Here is a 22264-nt window from a genome sequence, read left to right as displayed (position 1 = left end):
CGAGAGGTGGCCCTGTCGGACCTGTTTCTCAGGTGAGCACCTTTTCGGCATCTGAAGTGGCACTGAAGGATTCTGCAGGGCGGAGGACGGCGATATTCTCATTAGGATAGTTGACATTGGAGGAGTGGTCCATCGGATGAATAGATGTGGACGAGAGGTGGCTCTGTCGGGCCAGTTTCTCAGGCGAGCATCTTTTCGGAGCGGATGAGGGGATGCGGCGCAAGCGCCACGCAGTAAGTCGAGAGCCTTCTCTCTCTTCCAGTGAAAACTCCGGTAAAAAAAGCCCCGAGACCCCTTTCCGTGGGGTATTTATGCCCTCCGTAGCTCTCTCTTCGTCCGAGTTCTTCCTGAATTCTCATAGGTGGTCGCAGCTCACGTGATCGTGACGACGGCTGTAATCTTCTTCTTTTTCGGCCCAAAAGCCCGCGAAAAACCCGTCACCACCGGTGCAGGTTCGGGGGGTATGAGTCACTCCGGAAGGAGAAGAGGGGTCGAGGGGGAGGGAAGAAGGTAGAGAGAGAGAGAGAGAGCAAAATGGCACTGGAAAGCACGATCCAACACGTTTAACATAGGATAAAAGAATTCCAAATTATAGAATTTTCGGTTGAAATTCCCGGCCGATTGGCTTGCATTTCTGAATTTATGTACCGACGAAAAATATCCTATCTATTGATGTCAGTCTTGTGTTGAAGAACAAATTGAAACGCCGAACGTTGGGGTTTTAATTATTGTCCATGGTCGTACTACACCCGGCGCTAATTAAGCCAACTAATTAATTTGAAAGGTGTTCTACGGTGAAGGATTACATACTTTAGCGGGGAAAATTAAGGGACACGTGTGGATTTGATCCAAGACAAAGATGTTTCACATTCCACCACTTTCGTGGGATATATGTATATAAAAAACATAATAATAATAATTTCTAACAATAATTAATAATCATGTGTAGTGTTTTTCATGTGGAATTTTGTGTGTGAAAGTGTAGGTGTACAAGTGGTATTGCAAAATCACCTAACTTTCAAAATACTGATAATAGTAATTGCCACCTTACATCACATTTATCCCATTCTCCATAACAGTAAAGTAATTTGCGATTCCTTGCAGACTTGCTGTAGCACTTTCTGTAGCCAAGGGTTATTTATAGTTGTAATTGGCGACTTCACCCACGATTGGCAGCATTTTTTGGCAAGAATTGTCCCAACTTGTAATTTTTCTCGATATAATATAGTCACTTCTAATCAAGTGAAATATTCTCATTTTTATATTTGATTGTATCTGAGTGTATATATTAATATTTACAATGTCTTGAAGAACGTCAGCCTCGGTTGTAAGTTAGAGGATTAAATTTAAACGGCACGGATTTTAATTTAAACGACACCCCGGTTATAACGACAAAAAAATCAAAGTATCTTCGATGCCGTCTTCGTCGTTATCATCGAGTTTGAATATACTTGAACTTTTTTTCCAGTTTTTTTCTATTTAAAATTGCATCCCTTGCTCTATTAACCGTTCTGTCACATACTAAAAACCACGACGCAGTGTCGTTTAGTGCTGAGATACACTTCATCACTTACTTTGTCGTTGCCATTCAACAAAATGACTTGCCACCAACAGATTTCATCTTCATAGGGACCAGTAATTGGCTCTGGGGATACCTTTTAGAAACACATTCTGAAAATGATACGAAATCTATCATTTTGAACTTTTTCAAAATTGAAGTGAGTGGTGTATGTATATTTAAGCAATATGTACTTCCCTTTCAGATTTACGAACAGATACGCAGCTGAAGACGTCCATTATGGATCGTTGAAAATTCCAAAGGGCATGATCGTTCAGGCAAATGTGCATTTGATGCATCATGATGCAGAATATTGGGCCGATCCCGAAACATTCGATCCTGAAAGGTAATATTGATCAAAATATGTTTTTAAAAGTTTTCTTGCAATGGCATTGATCACTTTGTCGCACCACTGTCATTTTCTGCACATGAGGGCTGATTAGACCGGGACCTACAATTCATTGCCGATTTCGAATGGCAGCCATTTTTTTTATACTTATAGGTTGGTGCGCTAAGGGGCCGTTCAAGTAATACGTCAGCAAATTTTCAGCCATTTTTGACCACCTCCCCCCCCCCCCCATCAGCAAAATTTCGTCAGCACTGTCCCCTACCTCCTAACACATACTGGTGGGATCAGAAACGTACGCGGGAGGAGGGGCATGGGGGGGGGATCGTGCTCCTCTCCCACAGACGAAAAAAAAAAAACATTTAAAAAAATTAAAATTTCGAAAGAAAATACCTATATATGCCAATACTATTTGAAGAGTGAGAAATTCAAAGAAATTCATTGTGACCCACCTTTCTATCCATATAATGTATGATGAACCCTTAACACGCGGATCAAATGTGGCCCTGAAGGTTATTAGATGTGGCTTGCTCCCCCCCCCCCACAAAACCAATTTTGTAAAAATGAACTAAGCGACACATTTAATCGCTTAAATGATCCGTGACACAATTCCAGAGCATTTAAGTGGCCCGTGGCACATTTTCTGATCACTGAAGTAGGCCTGTGGCACATCCAAATATCACTTAAGTAACGCGAGACACAGTTCCAGAACACTTAAACGGTCAGTGGCACATTTAGAGATCCCTTGAGTGATATGTGTCACAATTTTAGAGCACTCTGTAAGGGATTTATCATCAGGGAGAATGTTAGCTCAGGTGCCCACAAACTAGCGAAAGATTTTTCTCGTTCTTTATAAAGGGTGATTGGTAACGTAAGCATCATCCGAACACCCCCCCCCCCACCTGTGATAAAAAATCAGCAAATCGGAAACCCCCTCAACATTCATGCTCACATAATACTTGAATGGCCCCTAACTACCTCGCTGTGGGACTCTCGGCGGTAGCAATCTTCTCCCGTTGTCTTGCCGCCGTTTCCATGGTGTCCCTGTGTGAGGAAAGTTTCTGACATGGACGAACCGGGCATCGCTCGCGACACCTCTAAACATCCTTTAGTACTTTAGGCGAGTGCTTGCAATGCCATGTAAATAGCGTCGAAGTGACCTGAACGATTCTGATACACGTATGCACATATTATTGCACTTTAAAGAAAAATTTGCAAGAAACTTTTCTAGAAAAGTTGCAGAGTAGAATTTTGTTTTCCATGCTCTACACAGGGGCAAAACAAATTTAAACATTTTTTTTTTCTCATGAATGTTTTTGATGACTTTATATTGGATTTTTGACTCAGGGTAAGTTTGTAGCGAACAATAACACTTCAAACTTAATGATACCACTGCTAATTCATCGTGCATGTACCTCGCACATATTCCTCTGCGGAATTTCTAACGGATAGGTACAATGCGGAATGCGTTTTCTGAGTCTTCCATCTAACGCATAGTTTTTCAAACTTTTAGTTCTATCGCCTTCCTCAGAAATTTTTTTTCCTCATCGCCCCCAACTCAAGCGGATCCATAGGATCCTATGTAAAATCCGTAGCTTCTATCACCCCCTGGACCATTCCATCGCCCACTTTGGGAAACACTCATCTAACGTATGTATGCTAAGAGAATCGCGCTTGTTTCGTGTTCTAGCTGGTGCAGCCACCTGTCGTCCATATTTTCAAGTGAAGATGGTAAATGCTTGAATTTTCATGTTTCGAAAACCCCTCTCTGCGGAGAGACTTTTTGAAATGGGAGGCCGGCTCTCTCACATCCTCCTGTCCCCTAGGGAGGGCTGACCAGGCCCAATGACTACCATAGTGATATCGCGGCTTATCTGAATGAAACTATCCATAGAATCAATAGGTCTATATGCTAATCTCTTTAATTTTCGCCATGGTTCCTAGGCCTGACACAAGTAGGTCAGTTAAAACATCTCAACATTGATTCCTAAATTATAATTTAAATTTTGTGATACTCATTTTGTTGAAATCTTTGAATACTTCATATTTCTAATACTAAATTTCTTTTCTCTATTCAAGATTCAACTCTAAGCCAAATAGTGACGGAATAACGTTCCTACCCTTTGGTGTTGGACCGAGAAACTGCCTTGGCATGCGATTCGCTCAAATGGAAGCCAAGTTGGCATTAGCTCATTTGATACACAAATTCCGAATATTTCTACCTCAAAACGCGAAGGTAAGTCAAGCTCTTATAACAGAATTTCTTATCAATTTTTGCTTTTTATTTTCTTGGGTTTGAATTTAGATTAATATCTGTGGGTCATCAAGGCCTACACATTAAATTATGGTAATTATTATCGATGTTGTTGCCGTTGACTCGAAGTACTGAGCATGGGACCTTTATCTAGTTCGTCATTTGCCTCATTCTCAAGGAAGAATTTCAAAGGTTCAAAAACGGTAAAATATTGACCAAACATAGGTAAACAGTCAATCAAAAAGTGACAACATCGTTCTCCAACTTTTTACAAATTAATTTGGTAATTTGAAAATATATTATAAATAATTTCCTTTTTGAAAAATCAACATGGAAATTTCATAAATTTTAAAAGCGTAGGAAGTTGCACGATGCAATTTTTATGGAAAATCATGAACTTTTGTATAATATAAAAAGAAAAATTTCATTGATGGAGAATGATTAGCCTCTTCATTAACAGGTAGCGCTTGAAGCTGCTGCCTTACGTTGTTTAGACAAGTTCACAAACTTCTAAATCGAGCAAAACTCCAGTCTATTGTCATTGCCTGAGTCGCGTGATGGCCAAATGCTCGTCTACCACCGTTAAGTAAGGTTCGTCTGATCCCAGGTTCGAACCGGGGAAAGAGTATAGATAACAAGATATTTTCCGCTAACGAGCTTTGGGTACGATAGATGGCTTCTTCATTACCAATTCGTGAATTGCAGTAAATTGCTTACAGCGATGGGGCCGGTATATGGTGAAGTAATCTATTGCCATCACAGCAATTTACTACTACCGTTTCGCCCCACCCCCCCTTAATTCTGTACAAACAACTGACACAATTGCGGCGCCATCTGTTGGTCAGTTTAACTCTTCGTTTTTTGAAGGGAAAAAAGTCTCGTAGACTCGCACTACGACAACAGTAGAAAAAGAGAAGCCCCGTTCATTACACGTCCGCTCAATTTCACGTTTTGTTGACAAATCAATGGGCATATGAAACATGAATCGACTGAAATTAACTTTTGGAGGCAATGATATCACATTACTCAGCACACAGTGTGGTTTTTCTGCAAATTGGCATTTTAAAATTACAGCAAAAGTCTTTTACGACAGCCCACAATCACGAGGAAAATCGTCGTTATAATAGACTTCTCGTTATAAGCAAATTTCCATTTTTTTGTTCTGGCAGGTTATGAAATTGTCGAAAATTGCTACTTAATCCACATTTAACGGTTTTTTTAATGACGTTTCGCACTAAAATTAACCAATGAGCAGAACTGTAGACATGAGACTGATGTTTGGTCTCACAGCAATTCATGCTGTAAGATATTTTTTCCATAGAATTTCGTGTTATCGAATCGAGTTAGTCCCCCAACTGAACAATTAAGTCTTAATTTTTGTATCGCTGTACACTTTAGGTCGTACGTGCTCTCCGACATCTTCCCGCTATTTAAAATGCGATCGATTTTAGTTTGTTTTTGTCATTTACTTTAAGTCAGTGCTATGCTTTTGTTGTTTATCGTGATTCGCTATAGCCGAATATTTTTGTATCTTTGACATTAGCTATTTGACAATCACTTGCCAATCACTCGTTATAGGGAACTTCCCATTATGTTATAAGCTGTCCTCGTAACAACGGAATTTTACTGTGATTTAATACTTCATTTTCATGCGAAAAATAAATGCAAATGATATAACGTGTGAAATTCGTGTTTTTTTTCCTTTCAGGGTGAACTTCGAACAACTCTACGGATAAGGACAATCAGTCCCAATTACGGTGTTTACCTCAAACTCCAAAAGAGGGAGAATTCAATCGATGTCTCACAATAAAAACTCAGGAGCTAATCTCAAAGAGATTGTGATGTCACTGGATGTGAACAATTACTGAATTAATATTGCTTTTTTTCCCTTTCTTTTGTGTGTTTGCATTCGATTGTGTTGAAATCTACTTGTTCTGCTTTGTATTCATAAACAAAACCTGCAGAAATCATCGCGAATATTTCAAAACTAATGGCGTAAGAGTTTCAATGTAATAAAATAATTTATATATTTCTGAGGAAAAACAATAGTTTATCTTTTATGTGATCTTTCTTGTTTTTAAGTCAATTTTGATGATATTTCATTTCGACATGATACGATTTCTGAACAGAAAACAACCTCTAAGTAACACATACATTACTGTAATTGAATATACAAAAAGTGACATGTATGTCCTGATTCGGTCTTTATCTCGTCAACCGACCGTCGTACAGGGGTGCGGTTTTAGTTTAAGAAAATGCACGAAATATGTTCAGAAATCACCACGCAACGTGAAAATACACTGTTTCATAAAATGAAAAATCTAAATTTTCATACCCCCTAGCCTCTAACTTCCATTTAGAAAGTTGTTGCCCTGTCTCTCTATTGAGCCCAAAAAGAAAAAAAAATGTTTTTCACCGCAATATTTTTGATGAAATATTTGAATTCGAAAACACAGAAAAAAAGTTTGAAAACAACAGCATAAATGGCGAAAAGAAGCGTTGTCCGTTCATGCTGTCATTTCCCAACTTTACTCCAATTTTTGAAATCCAACTATCTCAGTGAACATTGCGTTTAGAAACATGGAATTTCTTTTGTTAGGTTCAGAAGGGAACAATGCAAATACACTGAAGAGCCAAAAAAACTGGTTCACCTGCCTAATATCGTGTAGGGCCCCCGCGAGCCCGCAGAAGTGCCGCAACACGACGTGGCATGGACTCGACTAATGTCTGAAGTAGTGCTGGAGGTAATTGACACCATGAATCCTGCAGGGCTGTCCATAAATCCGTAGGAATAAGAGGGAGTGGAGATCTCTTCTGAACAGCACGTTGCAAGGCATCCCAGATATGTTCAATAGGGTGGTTCGAAAAAAATGAAATTTTTATTTTGAAATCGCTATAGTGCGGAAAAGTTGCCTCCTTTAATAAGAAGAAAAACGACGTAGAAAATTTTAAAATCGGTTGATATCGGTTGTCGCGCATCGGACTTGAAGTTTATGGAAAGTGACGAAATTGAACATTTTTCTGAAATTTTTTAATATTACTTGAAATTCTAGGATCGGCACGCTATTTTTTTTTTATGCTCATTTTATGGTCCAATAAAGTAAAATAAATTACAACATCATTAATATTTCAATGTTCATTGGTCGCGCAACGTGTTCGAAAAACAGGAATTCACCAAATTTTTGCAAGTTTCGTTGTGCAGCTCTTCGCCCGTTTTGTTAGAACAAAACGGCCCAGAATTCATTACAAGTAGGTGGTTGCATGTCCAGTTTCACCCACACGCAACCCAATCAACCATCATCCGAAATAGGCGTGTGCGTATAATTTGCATTATATATCAAAGCTAGTCATCAAAATTAACATGTTCAAAATATGACTTTTGGGAGAAATCATTCATAAAACTGATCTTGATAATAGCGTAGATCTGATGTACCACTTAAGCTTCACATGTCTATATACTGTACTTTAGTTCAGGCCTCGGTAACAAGTCTGATACATCTCTCGACTGTTTGAGTCCGTCGGTAAAGCTTTTCGATGCCTCTGATGTCGGAATTGATGAATGATATATCATCATCACATACTTCCCGTAGCATTGGGGGGAAGGATACAACAAGCAAGTATTCCGGTTAATTCCAGTGTATTCGGTAGCTTTAAAGTTTTTCTTTCGTATCACGAAGTATCCAATGGTTTTTCCTTTAGAGACGGATTGTCTTGCTTTAACCCTTTGTATCCGACATTGTGAAAAGTAGAATAAAAGGAAAATTATCATAAATTAAAATAAAAACTTAAATGTGATGTCATTAACAAATAGTTATCATGTAAATTATTTGGTAAGTCATTTTAGTTCTAATTAAAGAGAAACTAAAAAAAATTAGTCAGTTCGAAACAAATTTACTTAACCTGGTACTTTAAATTTTTTTTATAGCCAGACGGTACTTTAAAGTTCTTCTATATCCAAGTTCTCTCCCGAATTTCATCAACAATCATAGCCAACAGTAAATTATCAGGGTGTCCAAATAACGCATTGGGTTCAACTACTGGATTAACAACTTTAAGTCTCTCTCTCATCAAATAAATACCACAATTTTTGAACTGCTGGAAAAACATGTTTAGCGCGTCATTGAAATACTTGTTCTTTTTGATGTGAAACCACACAGGCACGTACGATTTCAAGATGAAGAGAACTTCTGGTTCGCAAAAGGATTTGGCTAACTTAAGTCCTACAACCTTAGCACTCTATTGGCCGCATTTAGCCATCTAGAATGTGACAGACGACGAGCAGGACCTCGAATTGACAAATCCCCTGGAAAATGTCCTGGTTTTATTGTTTTGGATGTGTCTAATAAATACAGTACTCTCTGCTGGTCTTTTCTCAGCATCTTTCTGTCTACTTCTAGAAACCAACAATCTACAGATTCATACTCCAACACAGAGAGCTTCCACATCCAGTAAGCTGTTATCTAGTGGACCCAGAAAAAGATTCTGGCACTGTGTGTGTGGATGCACCATCTATATCTGTGGTTCCCGACTCCGAGGCGCGAATGCCAGCCGATTCCCCTGTCAAAAAATCTTGCCATAGAGAGCAACAGGCCTACAACGGTACAAATATTCAATCAGTTCACTTCACTCACAATTCCAAATTTAGTTGATAGCACTAAACATTCCCGCACCACACTACATACGGCTCAGATTGTCAGGTGCACATACTTTGTTCCAGACTCAATAATGAAGCTGGGCTGGAAGAGATCTCGGCAGCAGGAAAATTCCGGTGGCAGAGTCCTGACGTTCATTAATTCATTGCACCATCTATATGAGGAAAAATATGACGGAGAGGAATTTCGTTGAGAAATGGAGTAGATACACGATCCACTGTAGTGGTCTTTCCACTTGCAGTTCACACGTGCTCTAGTCAGACTCGGACAGTTGAGGGATATGCTTAAATTGTTACAGAGGCATCAACTAAAGGATGTGACATGGAGATAGAGATAGCTACGTCACAGATCTAAGCTATTATCAAAATCAGTCAGGCTTTATTTCTTCCAAAAGGCAGACTTTAAACGTGTGCACTTGAAAAAGAAAAAGTAGAAGAAACTGTAAACCACCGAATTTTTTTGTAGTAACTATTTTTCAAATACAATGTGAATAACACACGCCTAGCTTGGATGTTTGATTGGGTTGCGTGTGGGTGGAACTCGACGTGCAAACCAACTCCTGGTGATGAATTCTGGGTGGTTTGTTCTGACAAAACGGAAGAAAAGCTGCACAATGAAACCTGAAAAAATTTGGTTAATTCCCATTTTTCGAACACGTTGCGCGACCAATAAACATTGAAATATTAATTATGTTTTAATTTATTTTACTTTATTGAACCATAAAATAGGCGTAACAATCTTTTGCGTGTGTATCATAGAACTTTATCTAATGTTAAAAAATTTCAGAAAAATGTTCGATTTCGTCAATTTCCATAAACTTCCAAAGTCCGATGCGCGACCGGAAGATATCAACCGATTTTAAAATTTGTTCGTCGTTTTTCTTTTTATTAAACGATGCAACTTTCCCGCACTAAATGATTTTTCTGAGGCCCTACCAGGCAAATTTTCGAAAATCTCAACCAGATCCCATTTTTGTGAGGCCCCCTTTTCTCTTGAAGCCCCCCGGGCCGTGCCCATGCCTTAAGACGGCGCTGCCTGATCTGATGCGCCACGCTAGGAAAACACAAACGCGTAGCTTAATTATGTAACACGTTTCTGCTGGCGCGAAATGGTCTAATTCGGTTCACGCTGCGCAACAAACCTATTCCTAAAAAAACCCCAGCTTAAAAACTACAACTTTATATGTCACCTGCTGCCATCTATCCCCTACAATTCAATATGCATAATATATAATGCAGCTTCTAGTTGTTAACATTGTCACTAGATGACAGCATCCAAACATCTGTCGAAACTAGGGTTACACTAGGGTGACCATACGTCCCGTATTTCCCGGGACAGTCCCGGTATTTTCTCTTTTTTTGGCCGTCCCGACTTTTTGGCAAAAGTGTCCCGGTTTTTCCCGTATTTCACACGACACCTACCTGAATTTTTATTCTTTACTGAAGTCGAAGATTGAGATTATTTTTCAACTCATAAATTATTTTATGATAGTTACAACTATATATGGGATATTAATCTCCCACATTTGCTTTGGTAAACTTTTTTTTTTTTCGTGGAATACATTTTAATCCACTGCAATTTGCAGTAATGCATCATTTCCCGCCATTGTGAGTTTTCCGTAATTTCAACAATATTTGGCAACTTTGTTTGGTTTTGGCATTGTATTTGGTGATAATTGGCGATGTCCCGTATTTTCCCGTATTTGGAATCCCGATGTCCCGTATTTCTCTCGAGGAAATATGGTCAGCCTAGTTACAACCGTCCTCCTACGTTTTGGAAAATTTGTCCTTTTGTCCCCCTTTTCAGGTTTCTGAAATTATTTTTCTTTTTTTCTGGGGAAATTTTTTTTTCAACTTTCCAACACATATTTCTTCATTGATATGAGTATTTTTGTGGAGTCCTTCCCCCCCCACCCCGAACACGCAATCACCAATAGCCGTTGAAATTCCCAGAACTTTTTTGTCTCCGCTTTTGGCAGTTCCTGATTTAGAGGTGGGAAAAATTACTGTTGTGGCCAGTTTTTCTATCGAGTTTTATTGGTAGGAATAGTGGCGCCATCTATTGTTAAAATTGGAATAAGTGACGTCACTAAGGGTGCATGCTCAGGCGTCCTCCTTTCTCAGTTTTCGAAACTGGTAACCATTGTCGAAACAGAAATGTATCATAAAAATGGACGCACCGTGTTTTGAAAGGAATTCTTTTGTAATGGAAAAATTCAAGGAAACGCAAATGTTCAAACAAAAACAAATAGAATGCTGATGATAGTACTGTATATATGATGAAAACGATGCTGTATTTTGATAAAGGCGGTATATTATGAATAGGGCTACGATTTTTGACCTAAAAATCGTGAAAATGTGATCCTAAAATTCGGAAAAATATGACATAATATAATTTATTCATTTTTCATCTCTTTTTTTTCAGTTATTTCTTCATATCTTATAAAGTCCAAAAATAATGCATAAATGAAATACATCAATTCTCCCAGAGGCGTTGTCATGAAGAAAACATTGGGGAGGAGGAGCAGGAGGAGGGGGAGGCTGAGAGTCGCTGGTCGTCCCGTGTATACGGGACTCAAGCGCGTACACAGGAGAGATAGGGTGCATTGCATTATTATTTCAGTAATTATTGGGAAGGCTCAGCCCCCCTTACAAATTTTATTTGGGAGGGGGAGTGGTGACTCAAATGGCCGCAGCCCCCCTAGGTTCCAGCATATATGAATTTACCATTATAACGGAAATTCCCTCACCAGATTCAAATGACAATCACGCCCCTACCCCTATACACAATAACTATTTTTCGATACGCTCTAGAATCGCACTGAATCGTATGAGGTTCAGACGTCTAACTTCTGCAGTATCGTTAATTATTTCGGAAGCTATATTGTACATTAAATCGATTTTGTGCGAGAGGTTTCCAATATTGAACAAAATTAAATACATTGGTATATACTATAGGTATTTTTACACAGAACGCAACTCCGGTCTAAGGTCATTGGGTCGGGCAATTTATTGCCATTTTACTCGCTTTCAGGTGGTAGTTGAACTGAAACTGTGTGTATGTTTTACTGTACCGTATCACTGTATTACCCCTGTCTATTACTATCGAACCAAATTTCGTACCACCCCGCAGTCTACGGGGGGGGGGGGGGTCCGCAAACCGCGACCGTAGGGAGGCCACAGCTCTTAATATAATGATTATCTTTATGACCGCCATCCCCGTGAGACATCGTTAATTAATCGTGAAATGTTAATTAACTGTTTCGCTTTTATTATGTGCTAAATAATTGACGAATAGGAAAACGATAATCGATCGTTACATGATCTCCGTTTGATTTAGTGTAATCTATAATTACCGTTAATTAATTGATTAATTATCAATTAATGGTTTTGCTTTCATTATATCATAATTAATCAACGATTAATAATGATATAACATAATATAACCACTATAAAAACGAATACTCGCATAAATATATTAACAAAAGTACCAGACTGTACAAAACAAATAAGTAAAAATATGAAAAAGTCGGTTACCCTGCAATGAGACCTAAAAAGACCCTGAGTTATGTACAGTACGTACAACTTTTAACCGAACGATGGCGATATCTTGGGTTCTATTTATTTTTAAAAAAAAAGAAAGGTAGCATTCTCTTCTTCGTTCAAAGATCTTCCATAAGTGTATTAAGTTCATTTTTTTTAAGGGGGACACATGTAGGTTTTAAAACTAGATCCAACTTTCGAAAGTTCAATGGTAACCACATTTGGTATCTCATGAAATGCCGAAATTCATTAATATTCAACGAATGGTTAGTGAATTATAAATTCATATACTTATATAAGTATCTCATTACTTTTTATTTCAAATAATAGATTCTAACGGACCAAACATAATTTTATTACTCATTTTGAATTTGGATTTTTTTAAATATAAGTTATGAATCATTATATATATAAAACAAATTTCAAAAATTTATGAATAGAAGCATACTTCACTTCTGAAATATAGATGGCGGCACTGAAAAATCAAAGGTAGTAAATCGCCCATAGATGGTGATAGACCCGAGTTGTGCTCGGATGAAAGAAAGAAAGAAAAGAATACAAGATTACATTAATTTTTACTTCATTCGAATCAGCATAGTCGGAAACTCAACAGAATCAATTTTCATTCCGATCTGACCTCGAAAGATATTAGCGATTATATGAAAATGACCACTTTTAGGGACCATATACTAGATATAAATTTGAAACTTATTGAAAAATTCCTCATGACATATTATGCGAAAATGGTTACATATGAAGCTCATAACTTTTCTGAAATTGGCAATTATTGTTTTAAGTGTACGGTGATACGATAAATAAGTCTTCAAACATTTTTTTTTTTTTGAGTATTCGAGTAAACAAATAAACAACGATATTTTGAAATTTTTTCACTATTTCAGAAATTCGTTTCATTCCTTAGACAACATTCATGAGCTGAAATGATAAATATAATAACGTGCAAAGAACTCACAAATTAATACCATACAATTAGATTGATGTTAATATTTATGGAGAATAATCAATAAATAACGGTTCCCCCAATAGCGTAAATCATCTTAGTGTGCGCCAAGTTTAGGGTAGGGGCTATTGGTGGAGTTGATTCTGCTAAAACCACGGCATTTCGTTTCATCCGTATTTTTTTTTAGCATTATTAGAAATTGGGGAATTGCAAAATGAGACAAAATTATAATGTAAAATAGTGCAATGTTCGAGGGAAAATTCTTATATTTTTTTCTAAATTGATGAAATTGTCGTCACAAACAATTGCTTTACAATCCATTGTGAATAATTTGAAATAATTATGGTATAAACTATAAATATTCGGTTCAATCACGGATATAAAGTCACTAAAATGAAGAGCAATAAAAAAAATTTTTGACACCTTCATAAAATAAAAACTATTTATTTTTTAACAACACTAAATCCAAACACTCGCGTGCGTAGCATATGGAGTATTTATCGTTCGAAACTTGTTTGGTGTGTGTTTTTCCCCTGAAATCAACCTTCAAAAATTCAATTTCTCAATGTTAAGAGCGTCCCCAAACACATTCTCACTCGTATCTCTCTCATTTTAATACTTACAGCGATGAAATTTTATTTTTAGTGTAAATGCAATGCAATAAATCAGATAAGATGTAAAAAAAATAAAGGTTTACATTGAAAATTTTGAAGTTTGAACTATAATAAATATGAAGATGACCCCCTCATCAAGAAAGAAATATGGTCAGTCAAACTGTTTATCAAGTTTAATTGAGTTAATATTATCGCGCTCCGCTCACCGAATTATCGCGCTCCGCTCACCGACACGCCAGTGCGCCATTTTGTGTTTTTCTTCGTTCTCGTGAGTTTTACTTAGCGTGTTGTTTATTGTTGGGTCATATTCTGCGGTGATTTTCTTTTTTTTAGCGCACGTTGGATTGTGAGATAAGCGGTTTTTTTTTTTTTATATTGCTCTCATTTTTTTTTAAATTTTCGTTGTGTATTTTCGATCGACTTATATTTATTTTTCTCGTTCGCATTTCATTTTCGTTGTTTTTTCGCCAGGTTCGCTCGCTTCTTTGATATAAGTTCGTAGGTTTTGGACGTTAGTGTTAGCAAACAGTGTATACTTTTTCCCGGGTACTCTCAATAACGTTGTTTTCCTTCCATTTGGGCCTATTGTTGTAGTGTTAGTGTTTTGAGATAGTTAGCTAATTCTAATAAGTATAAATTGTACTTCGTAGCTTAATACTTTTTTTAGAGGGTGTTGTATTCTTTATATACATATTTATTTTATTCTTCTTGATTTAGTGCTGAGCATTCTACTTTACGTAACTTTTTCGTATAATCTCTTACGTATATTTTGCATAGTGATGTATTTTACATTATTTTAATTTCCAGTTAACGTTTCTCATTTTCGTATTGTTAAGTATTATTATTATTATCTAGCTTTAGCAATAGTGTTAGTATGCCTCGACCTCGACTAGTGTTGTGTAGAGCTTGCGACGGGAGGTTTCCCTGGTCTAGGGGTATAGTAGCTGATAGTTTCAATTGTAAAGGGTGCTTGGATAGAAAAAGGCTGGAACACGAGGTCGAAGCTTTACGGGAAAAAGTTAGGGTGCTAGAGGGTCCGGTTATAACGGACCCTCTGGTCGTCGAGCCACCTGTTGATGAAGAAGCAATCTCCACGAACAACGACATTTTAGAGGGCGAATGGGTGGTCGTGGATGAGGTAGAGGGGGATAGTGATAGGGGTTTAATCATCGGCGATTCTATGGTTAGGGAACTTGGGAACCGAGTGTGTAGGGATTTTCGGGGTTTCGAGCGCTGTTGTCTTCCTGGGGGGAAGATTGGCAACGTTCGAGACGTTTTTCATCGCCGAAAGTTGCCCTTGCGGGTGATTCTGTGGGTGGGAACAAATCAGGTAGGAGCGAATATTAGTGAGTCTCTGTCAGAATACCGGGATTTACTATTATCCGCTAGGGAGGGGGGTTCAGATGTGGCAGTGATTCCAGTGCTGCCAAGGGGTAGTAGGGGATATAGGAGTAGGATCCACCAATTCAATATAGGCCTGAAGGACATTTGCTCCTCACTTGGGGTCACGTTCTTGGAGCTTCCCGCATTTACCGATAGGTGGCTTCGTTCGGATGGGATCCATCTAAATAAGAGAGGGGTCTGGGAGGTTTACGATAGTCTTAGGTCAGGTTTTTTACTCCCAGACCACGTAGTCGGGAATGCGGGTTAGTTAATGATAATCACAACAGTACTGACGGGGAATTACCCACCTCTGACTTGGATGGCTTCTCGATTGACAACAAACCACCGGGCAAATTAAAATGTGTGTTAATAAATGCCAGGAGCTTGGGTAACAAGAAAGATTTTTTAGAAACTATGATAGTTGTGGAGGACTTGGATCTTATAGCCATTACAGAATCTTGGGCAAACGATGGGGATGAATCTTTCTTACACATCTCAGGATACGATACTTTTTTGAGAAATAGATCTGATAGGAAAGGGGGTGGAGTGTTGATATACGTGAAATCATGTTTGAAGGCTAGAGAGTGTAACGTGCAGAGAAGTGATATTGAAACCATATGGGTTGAACTTGAGAACAAAAGACGTCATAAGCTTATTGTTGGGGTTTGTTACAATCCACCGAATAGGGATCAAAACTATATCGCCAAAATGCATGATGAAATTTCCTACATGTGTAAGCGAAAGAGGGTTCTCATACTAGGGGATTTCAATTACCCGGGTATTGATTGGGAGAACCTTTCATCTGGAAATCAGTATGAAAGAGACTTTCTTAAGTTGGTGCTCGAAAATTTTTTGTATCAGCATGTATCAGAAGCCACTAGGGGTACTGCTATTTTGGATTTAGTTCTTACTAGTTCTGAGGATCTAGTTGAACATGTTTCGGTGGGGGAAGAGTTTTCTTCCAGTGATCATCGTATCGTCAGATTTCTCTGTAACTTTTCCTCGGGTAAGGTTGATAACAAAAGACTGGTTCCTTGTTTTCGGAGAACTAACTTTGATGTTTTGCGAAGAAGGTTAGCGGAAGTTTTCAAAGACCGGTTGGAATCAGTAGGGGTGGTAAGTCAATGGGAAGAATTTAGTACGAAGCTGTCCTCTGTTTTGCACGACGTCATACCCTTTGTTCGAAAAAAGCGTGTTTGTACATCACACCCTCTATGGTTCACGGATAACGTGCGGAACCTTTATCTTGAAAAGAAAAGAGCATTCAGGGAGTATAAAAGTGGACGAGGTGACCTATCATTGTTTACTGATAAAAGAAGACTGTTGAAGAAAGCGATAAGGGATAGTAAAAAGCAAGTTGAATCTAGGTTGGCAGATAACATTGGCTCTGACCCAAAATCATTTTTTCGATACGTCAATAATGGATGTAAGGGGACAGTTGGCCCCCTCTCGATAGGAGGCTCAAAAGTAGAGAGCAATGTAGGCATGTGTAGTGCTTTCAATGACTTTTTCGCGTCGGTTTTTAATGGAGATAATGATATTCGATATACGGGTGTTGCATGGGGTAATAAAACGCTCAACGATATTCAAGTGGAAGACGTGGAGGTCCTAAATCTTCTAAGAAATGTATGTGCAAGCAAAGCACCAGGACCAGATGATATCTATTCCAGGGTTCTCAGGGAAGGTGCTAATGAATTGTTGGGGCCAGTCGCACAGATATACAGGAGTAGTGTTGCTGAGGGTATCGTCCCGAGAGATTGGAAACTGGCTAACGTTGTTCCGATATTTAAGAAGGGTAGTAGAGAAGTGGTGTCTAATTATCGTCCAGTGAGTTTGACGAGTTCCCTCTCGAAAATTTTGGAAATTATCATCAAAAGGCAGTTTGTGAAGTGGATAGACGAGAATAATGTATTGTCGGATAATCAGCATGGGTTCAGGAAGGGGAAGTCATGTGTAACTAACCTCCTTTGCTTCTATGATTACGTGACTAAGGCTTTGGGTAAGAGCAAAAATGTAGACGTTGTTTACCTTGATTTCCAGAAGGCATTCGATCGGGTCCAACATGGCAAACTCTTGAAGCGTTTACACGAGATTGGAATAGGGGGCAACTTGCTGAATTGGATAGAATCGTGGTTAAGAGATAGGTCGCAACGAGTTATGGTGAACGGGGAATTCTCTGGTTGGACAGACGTCACAAGTGGAGTTCCTCAGGGAAGTGTCCTTGGCCCCATACTTTTTTCACTTTTTATCGATAAACTCGATCAGGGTATCGATGGAATTACTAGCAAATTCGCAGATGATGTGAAGCTAATGGGGGTAATCGGGAATGAAAGCCATAGGGAGTTGCTCCAGACCAACTTAAACAAGATTGCAGCATGGGCAAATGAATGGAGCATGACGTTTAGCGTAGATAAGTGCATGGTCGCTCATTTTGGTTCGAACAACCCACGGTTCTCTTACGAGTTGAATGGTGTCACTATCCCGGATGCAACTAGAGTCACCGATTTGGGAATTCTCATTGACGAGCGACTTAAGTTTTCTGAACATTGTTCAGCGGTTGTCAAAAAATCGAATAGAATGCTTGGTCTCATTTTCAAAAAGGTCTCTTCGCGTTCTCCTAAAGTCATTCTTCCGCTTTTTCGAGGCTTAGTTCGTCCTGGACTGGAGTATGCTGTAAGGTTTTGGAGACCATACCTACAGAGGGACATAGACTTGGTTGAAGGGGTGCAGAGAAGAGCTACGCGTGTCCTTATTGGCACACAGGGCTTGAGTTATGAAGAAAGACTTCATTTTTTGAATATGTTTACATTGGATGAACGCAGGTGTCGAGGAGATATGATCGAAGTGTTCAAAATTTTCAATGGGATGGATAGGATGGACCATGAACTTTTAGTACACCGCCAATCGACTGCTTTTACAAGGGGACACCAGTATCGATTGGTGAGGGACAATGCAAGGTTATGGTGTCGCAGGGAATTTTTCTCCAATAGGGTTGTTAATAAATGGAATAGCTTACCCCCGGAGGTAGTAAATTGTAACACAATTGACACGTTTAAAAAGAAATACGATAAACATGTTGGGGTAAATCGAGAAGCTATCCATTCTTAGAATAAGACAACCATAAGTATTCTTTATGGGCATTGTATAATATTTTATCATGTGTATATATTGTTTGTAATTTGTGTTAATTGCATTTTTAATTGGGTTGCTGTATTTTTGAAACATATGACAACCATATTTTTATGGGCATCTTTTTATCAGCCACCTCGTTGGGCATTTTGCCTGTTGTGGCGTTGTATTTGTATTTGTATTTGTATTAATTACCTCTCGCGTGCTGGATAGAAAAACTTTGAGGACCGCATTCGACCCGCGGCATGGAGGTTTTGCACCCCCTATCTTATTTTGTCGCCAACTTATGTAGAAAACATCGAAACGTGAAACGCGTCGCCAATTTTAGAAGAGAGCTTCCCAGCTGAACTTTCCGAGTTTCATTCAATAGGTTTTGTCCCCGGTCTAAATATTGTCCGGAGATCGTCTCGCAGCTACGTCCATATCAATACTTATCCAGAAAGAAAATCCTGACGAAGAGGGATAAGAGAACGATGCCATTTGAAAATGATAATTATTTCTCAATGGATAAATAATTGCCGTATAAGCCAATGTATGTATTTCAACCAAGATAAAGACGGGAATAGAAAATCTGAACTAAAACATGGAGCTAAGAAAGATTTATCAAGGTGAGAATTCATTTCCATTGCTATTACATGTGATACACAAAATTTGCTTGTAAATTTAATTTTAAGCTCAAGATTTAGATGTGTAAAATATGTACGGTATTCATTTCGTCAATGTTCAGTCAAATTTAAGTGATTATTTTGTGGATGTAAGAATGTTTACGCGATGTTTCACCAAAAGTGTTCAGCAGGAATGACGATTCTAAGTTGAATTTTAACATTAATATAATCATTTATCAGCAAAGTAATTATAAGTGCTCTTTGATAAAAAAAAAAAGAAATTGAACCCCCACCCCCCAGAATAAAAATATTAATATTCAGAATACAAAAATTAACGTAATTTTATACGGTGCTCAAACACAAAAAAATATGAATTTTAGGCCGGTATTACACTATAAAAGTTTTCTAAACGTCCTTTTATAAAACTTGAAAAATTCAACCAATAAGATTATAGGATGTATTTGCTCGAATGTAACCTATGAGCTTCATTGGTTGGATTTTTCAAGTTTTATAAAAGTTTGGTAAAAGTACTTTTATAAAACTTTGTCTTATGAAAGAACTTTTATCAAACTTTTATAGTATAATCCCGGCCATAAGAAAATTTGCACTTGATTGCGTGAGAAAGTAACATTTGAGTAAAAATTTACTGAGATATCGGTGGTGGAATTTTTGATTTTCGTCACTTTTTTTACAAGCTAAAATAACTGTCTCGAAAATTTCAAGCTTTAGTCCGGGATTACACTATAAAAGTTTTGCAAAAGTGCTTTTATAAAACTCGAAAAATCCAACCAATAAGATCACCGGTTGTATTTGCTCAAATGTAACTGATGCGCTTATTGGTTGAATTTTTCCAGTTTTATAAAAGGGATTTTATAAAACTTTTATAGTGTAATCCCGGCCTTAGACGTTAAAAGTATTAAAAATATCAAGAATTCAAATTGCCGATATTTTAACTTTTTCTTCAATTGTTACGAGTTGAATTTCTTTCGGTATAAGGCTGGGATTACGCTATAAAAGCTTGATAAAACATCTTTTACTAAAACTTGAAAAAAAAAAGCAACCAATGCATCTGTTGGTTACATTTCCTCGAATGCCGTCGATTGGTTGAATTTTTCAAGTTTTATAAAGACCCACTTTTTTAGTGTAATACCGGCCTTAGGCTGAGATTACACAATACAAGTTTGATAAAAGTCTTTTTATAAAACTTGAAAAATGCTACCAATCAGATCATTGGTTGGATTTTGTAGAATGTAACCAATAATCTTTTTTGGTGACATTTTTCAAGTTTTATAGAAGTACTTTTATAAAACTTTTATAGTATACTATGAAAATTTGATTAAAGATCGTTACATAACCACTAAGCCTATAGGCTACATTAACTGGAACGTAACCGATACGCTTATTGGTTGCATTTTCGAAATTTTTAAAATAACTTTTACAGTGTAACCCTCGGCCACACACAGAGGCAAATAAGTGCAATGGCAATTTTGGAAACAAATGTAAATTTTTATAATTCCTCTAATTATCATTTCTAGGAGGTGTGGACTCCTAGGGTTCCGCGGAACACATCGGTTGGGAAAACCTTAGGCTTCAGTGATGGTAAAAGGTTTTTCAGTGACGCACTAATTTAATTTAAAAAACATTCGCCCTCAAATTAATGTAGAAAGAGGACTTTTAATTTTCTTCTTCGATCGACCCGAACGTAACAAAAGTAAGCAATGCAACAAAGTGGAAAGAAAAATTAAATATTTCAATAACACATTAATGCAATGAAGTTGAAGTAGCAACTAATAAAGTCAGAAAAAATTAAAACATTGACAATGAATAACATACTACAAAGAAGCGGAGTTATATACAGTCGAATCCCGTTATAACGAACTCCAAGAGATCAGAGAAACCACTTCGTTGTAACGAAATTTCGTTATAAAGGAATTCCAGGTTATATTTAAGATTTTTGCTATAACGACTTTAACAGTCCTTCGATATCGAAAGATTGCCCCACACACACGTTTTGCACGTGAAATGTACACCTATTATAATTATAAAGTTTTTTGAATAAAACTTTTTACTCTGATGAAAAATAACACGTAATACGTAACCTGCAAATATCTTTTAGAAGAATTTTCTAACTTTGAAATGACATGACTTCACAGCAGTCATAGATGAGCAGACGCTTAGTTTCAAAATTGGAATATACCTATTTTGTAAAATCAGTTACACCTACGACTAATAGATAGCGCTACAGTCGCTCTTATTCCACTCGTGAACAGAAATCGTTCAATCTCTTGAACCTGTTCTAACACCGATTTATTCCTATGCAAGATATTACCATTTTAAATCCATTGTGAAGTGATTTGACGCTTGGACAGTTGCACGAGAGTCTTCCCTGAATGGAGGACTGTCGGCCATCAAAAAGAACTGTTCTCGATCTGTTCATTGACTAATAATTGAAGCAGAGGTAAGACGAGGAGTGAAACTCGGGGAAGAGTTTATGCATCGAGCAAGGCCAAATGAGTTCAGCAGCAGTTACTTTCCGGTGATGGAAGATATCTTGTTCTGATGTAGGAGATCTGCATTCTGGAGATCCTACATTATTGCTCATGGAGGTGCTTAAAAAGCCGAAACTGTAGAATAAACAATATTCTCTCGATAGACCGATCATCCAATGGAAGAAACTAGGAACGAAAACAAGTCGCGTGTAAGAGCGGTCTTTCGCAAACACGCAACTTGTTTTCGCTCCTAGTAGCTACCAGTGGACGACCTGCCTTAAACTCGAACTCGAGCACTCGATACACCTCTGTAGAATGACGAATCATCTACTAAACGCGTGGTCTTCGAATGGACTCCTGCTAATTGCTGACGCGTATGTTAAAGGATCTGTTTCGATGGCTCTGATCAACTTTCCTCAATTCGGGAGTAATCGATTGAACGTGTCTAACACCTCACTTTACAACAGTGGTCTCAAACTTTTGTCATTCGTAGCTCCCCAGAATTGTTTTTGGAGATATTTTCACTTATAAAATAAATCATTTAACAGCATAAATAGGTGCACAAATCAATATATCGAAATCGCCACGATGTCCCTCGTTGGCGATGCCCTTAGGAGACGCGACGCGCACTTTGAGAAGCACTGCTTCAAACGAATGTCTTGAGACATTTGGCTAATTTGACGACCAGGAAGAGAACTAAAAGCAACGTGAATATCATTGTTATTTTCACCGTT

The 22264-nt window shown here is 37.9% G+C and overlaps 2 protein-coding genes across 2 annotated transcripts in view; both read left to right on the top strand.

Moving 5' to 3' along the window:
- The window catches only part of LOC149065311 (cytochrome P450 3A8-like), a 35246-nt gene extending 28945 nt beyond the window's left edge, over nucleotides 1-6301 (top strand). The window contains exons 12-14 of the mRNA XM_089254247.1: nucleotides 1764-1904; nucleotides 3984-4140; nucleotides 5867-6301. Coding sequence (XP_089110373.1) covers nucleotides 1764-1904; nucleotides 3984-4140; nucleotides 5867-5968 — 400 coding nt within the window. The 3' untranslated portion in view covers nucleotides 5969-6301. The remainder of the gene's footprint in view (nucleotides 1-1763; nucleotides 1905-3983; nucleotides 4141-5866) is intronic.
- Nucleotides 6302-18825: 12524 nt separating this feature from the next.
- The window catches only part of LOC149065310 (osmotic avoidance abnormal protein 3-like), an 84001-nt gene continuing 80562 nt past the window's right edge, over nucleotides 18826-22264 (top strand). The window contains exon 1 of the mRNA XM_089254205.1: nucleotides 18826-19044. The gene's annotated coding sequence lies outside the window, so the exon portion shown is untranslated. The remainder of the gene's footprint in view (nucleotides 19045-22264) is intronic.

Source organism: Pholcus phalangioides, unplaced genomic scaffold (assembly GCF_987345545.1).
Source record: "Pholcus phalangioides strain wild (caught in Gottingen) unplaced genomic scaffold, Ppha-v1.0 ptg000040l_1, whole genome shotgun sequence".
NCBI lineage: Eukaryota > Metazoa > Arthropoda > Arachnida > Araneae > Pholcidae > Pholcus > Pholcus phalangioides.
Note: the sequence above shows the minus strand (reverse complement) of the source record. Positions and strands in the feature narration are given on the sequence as shown.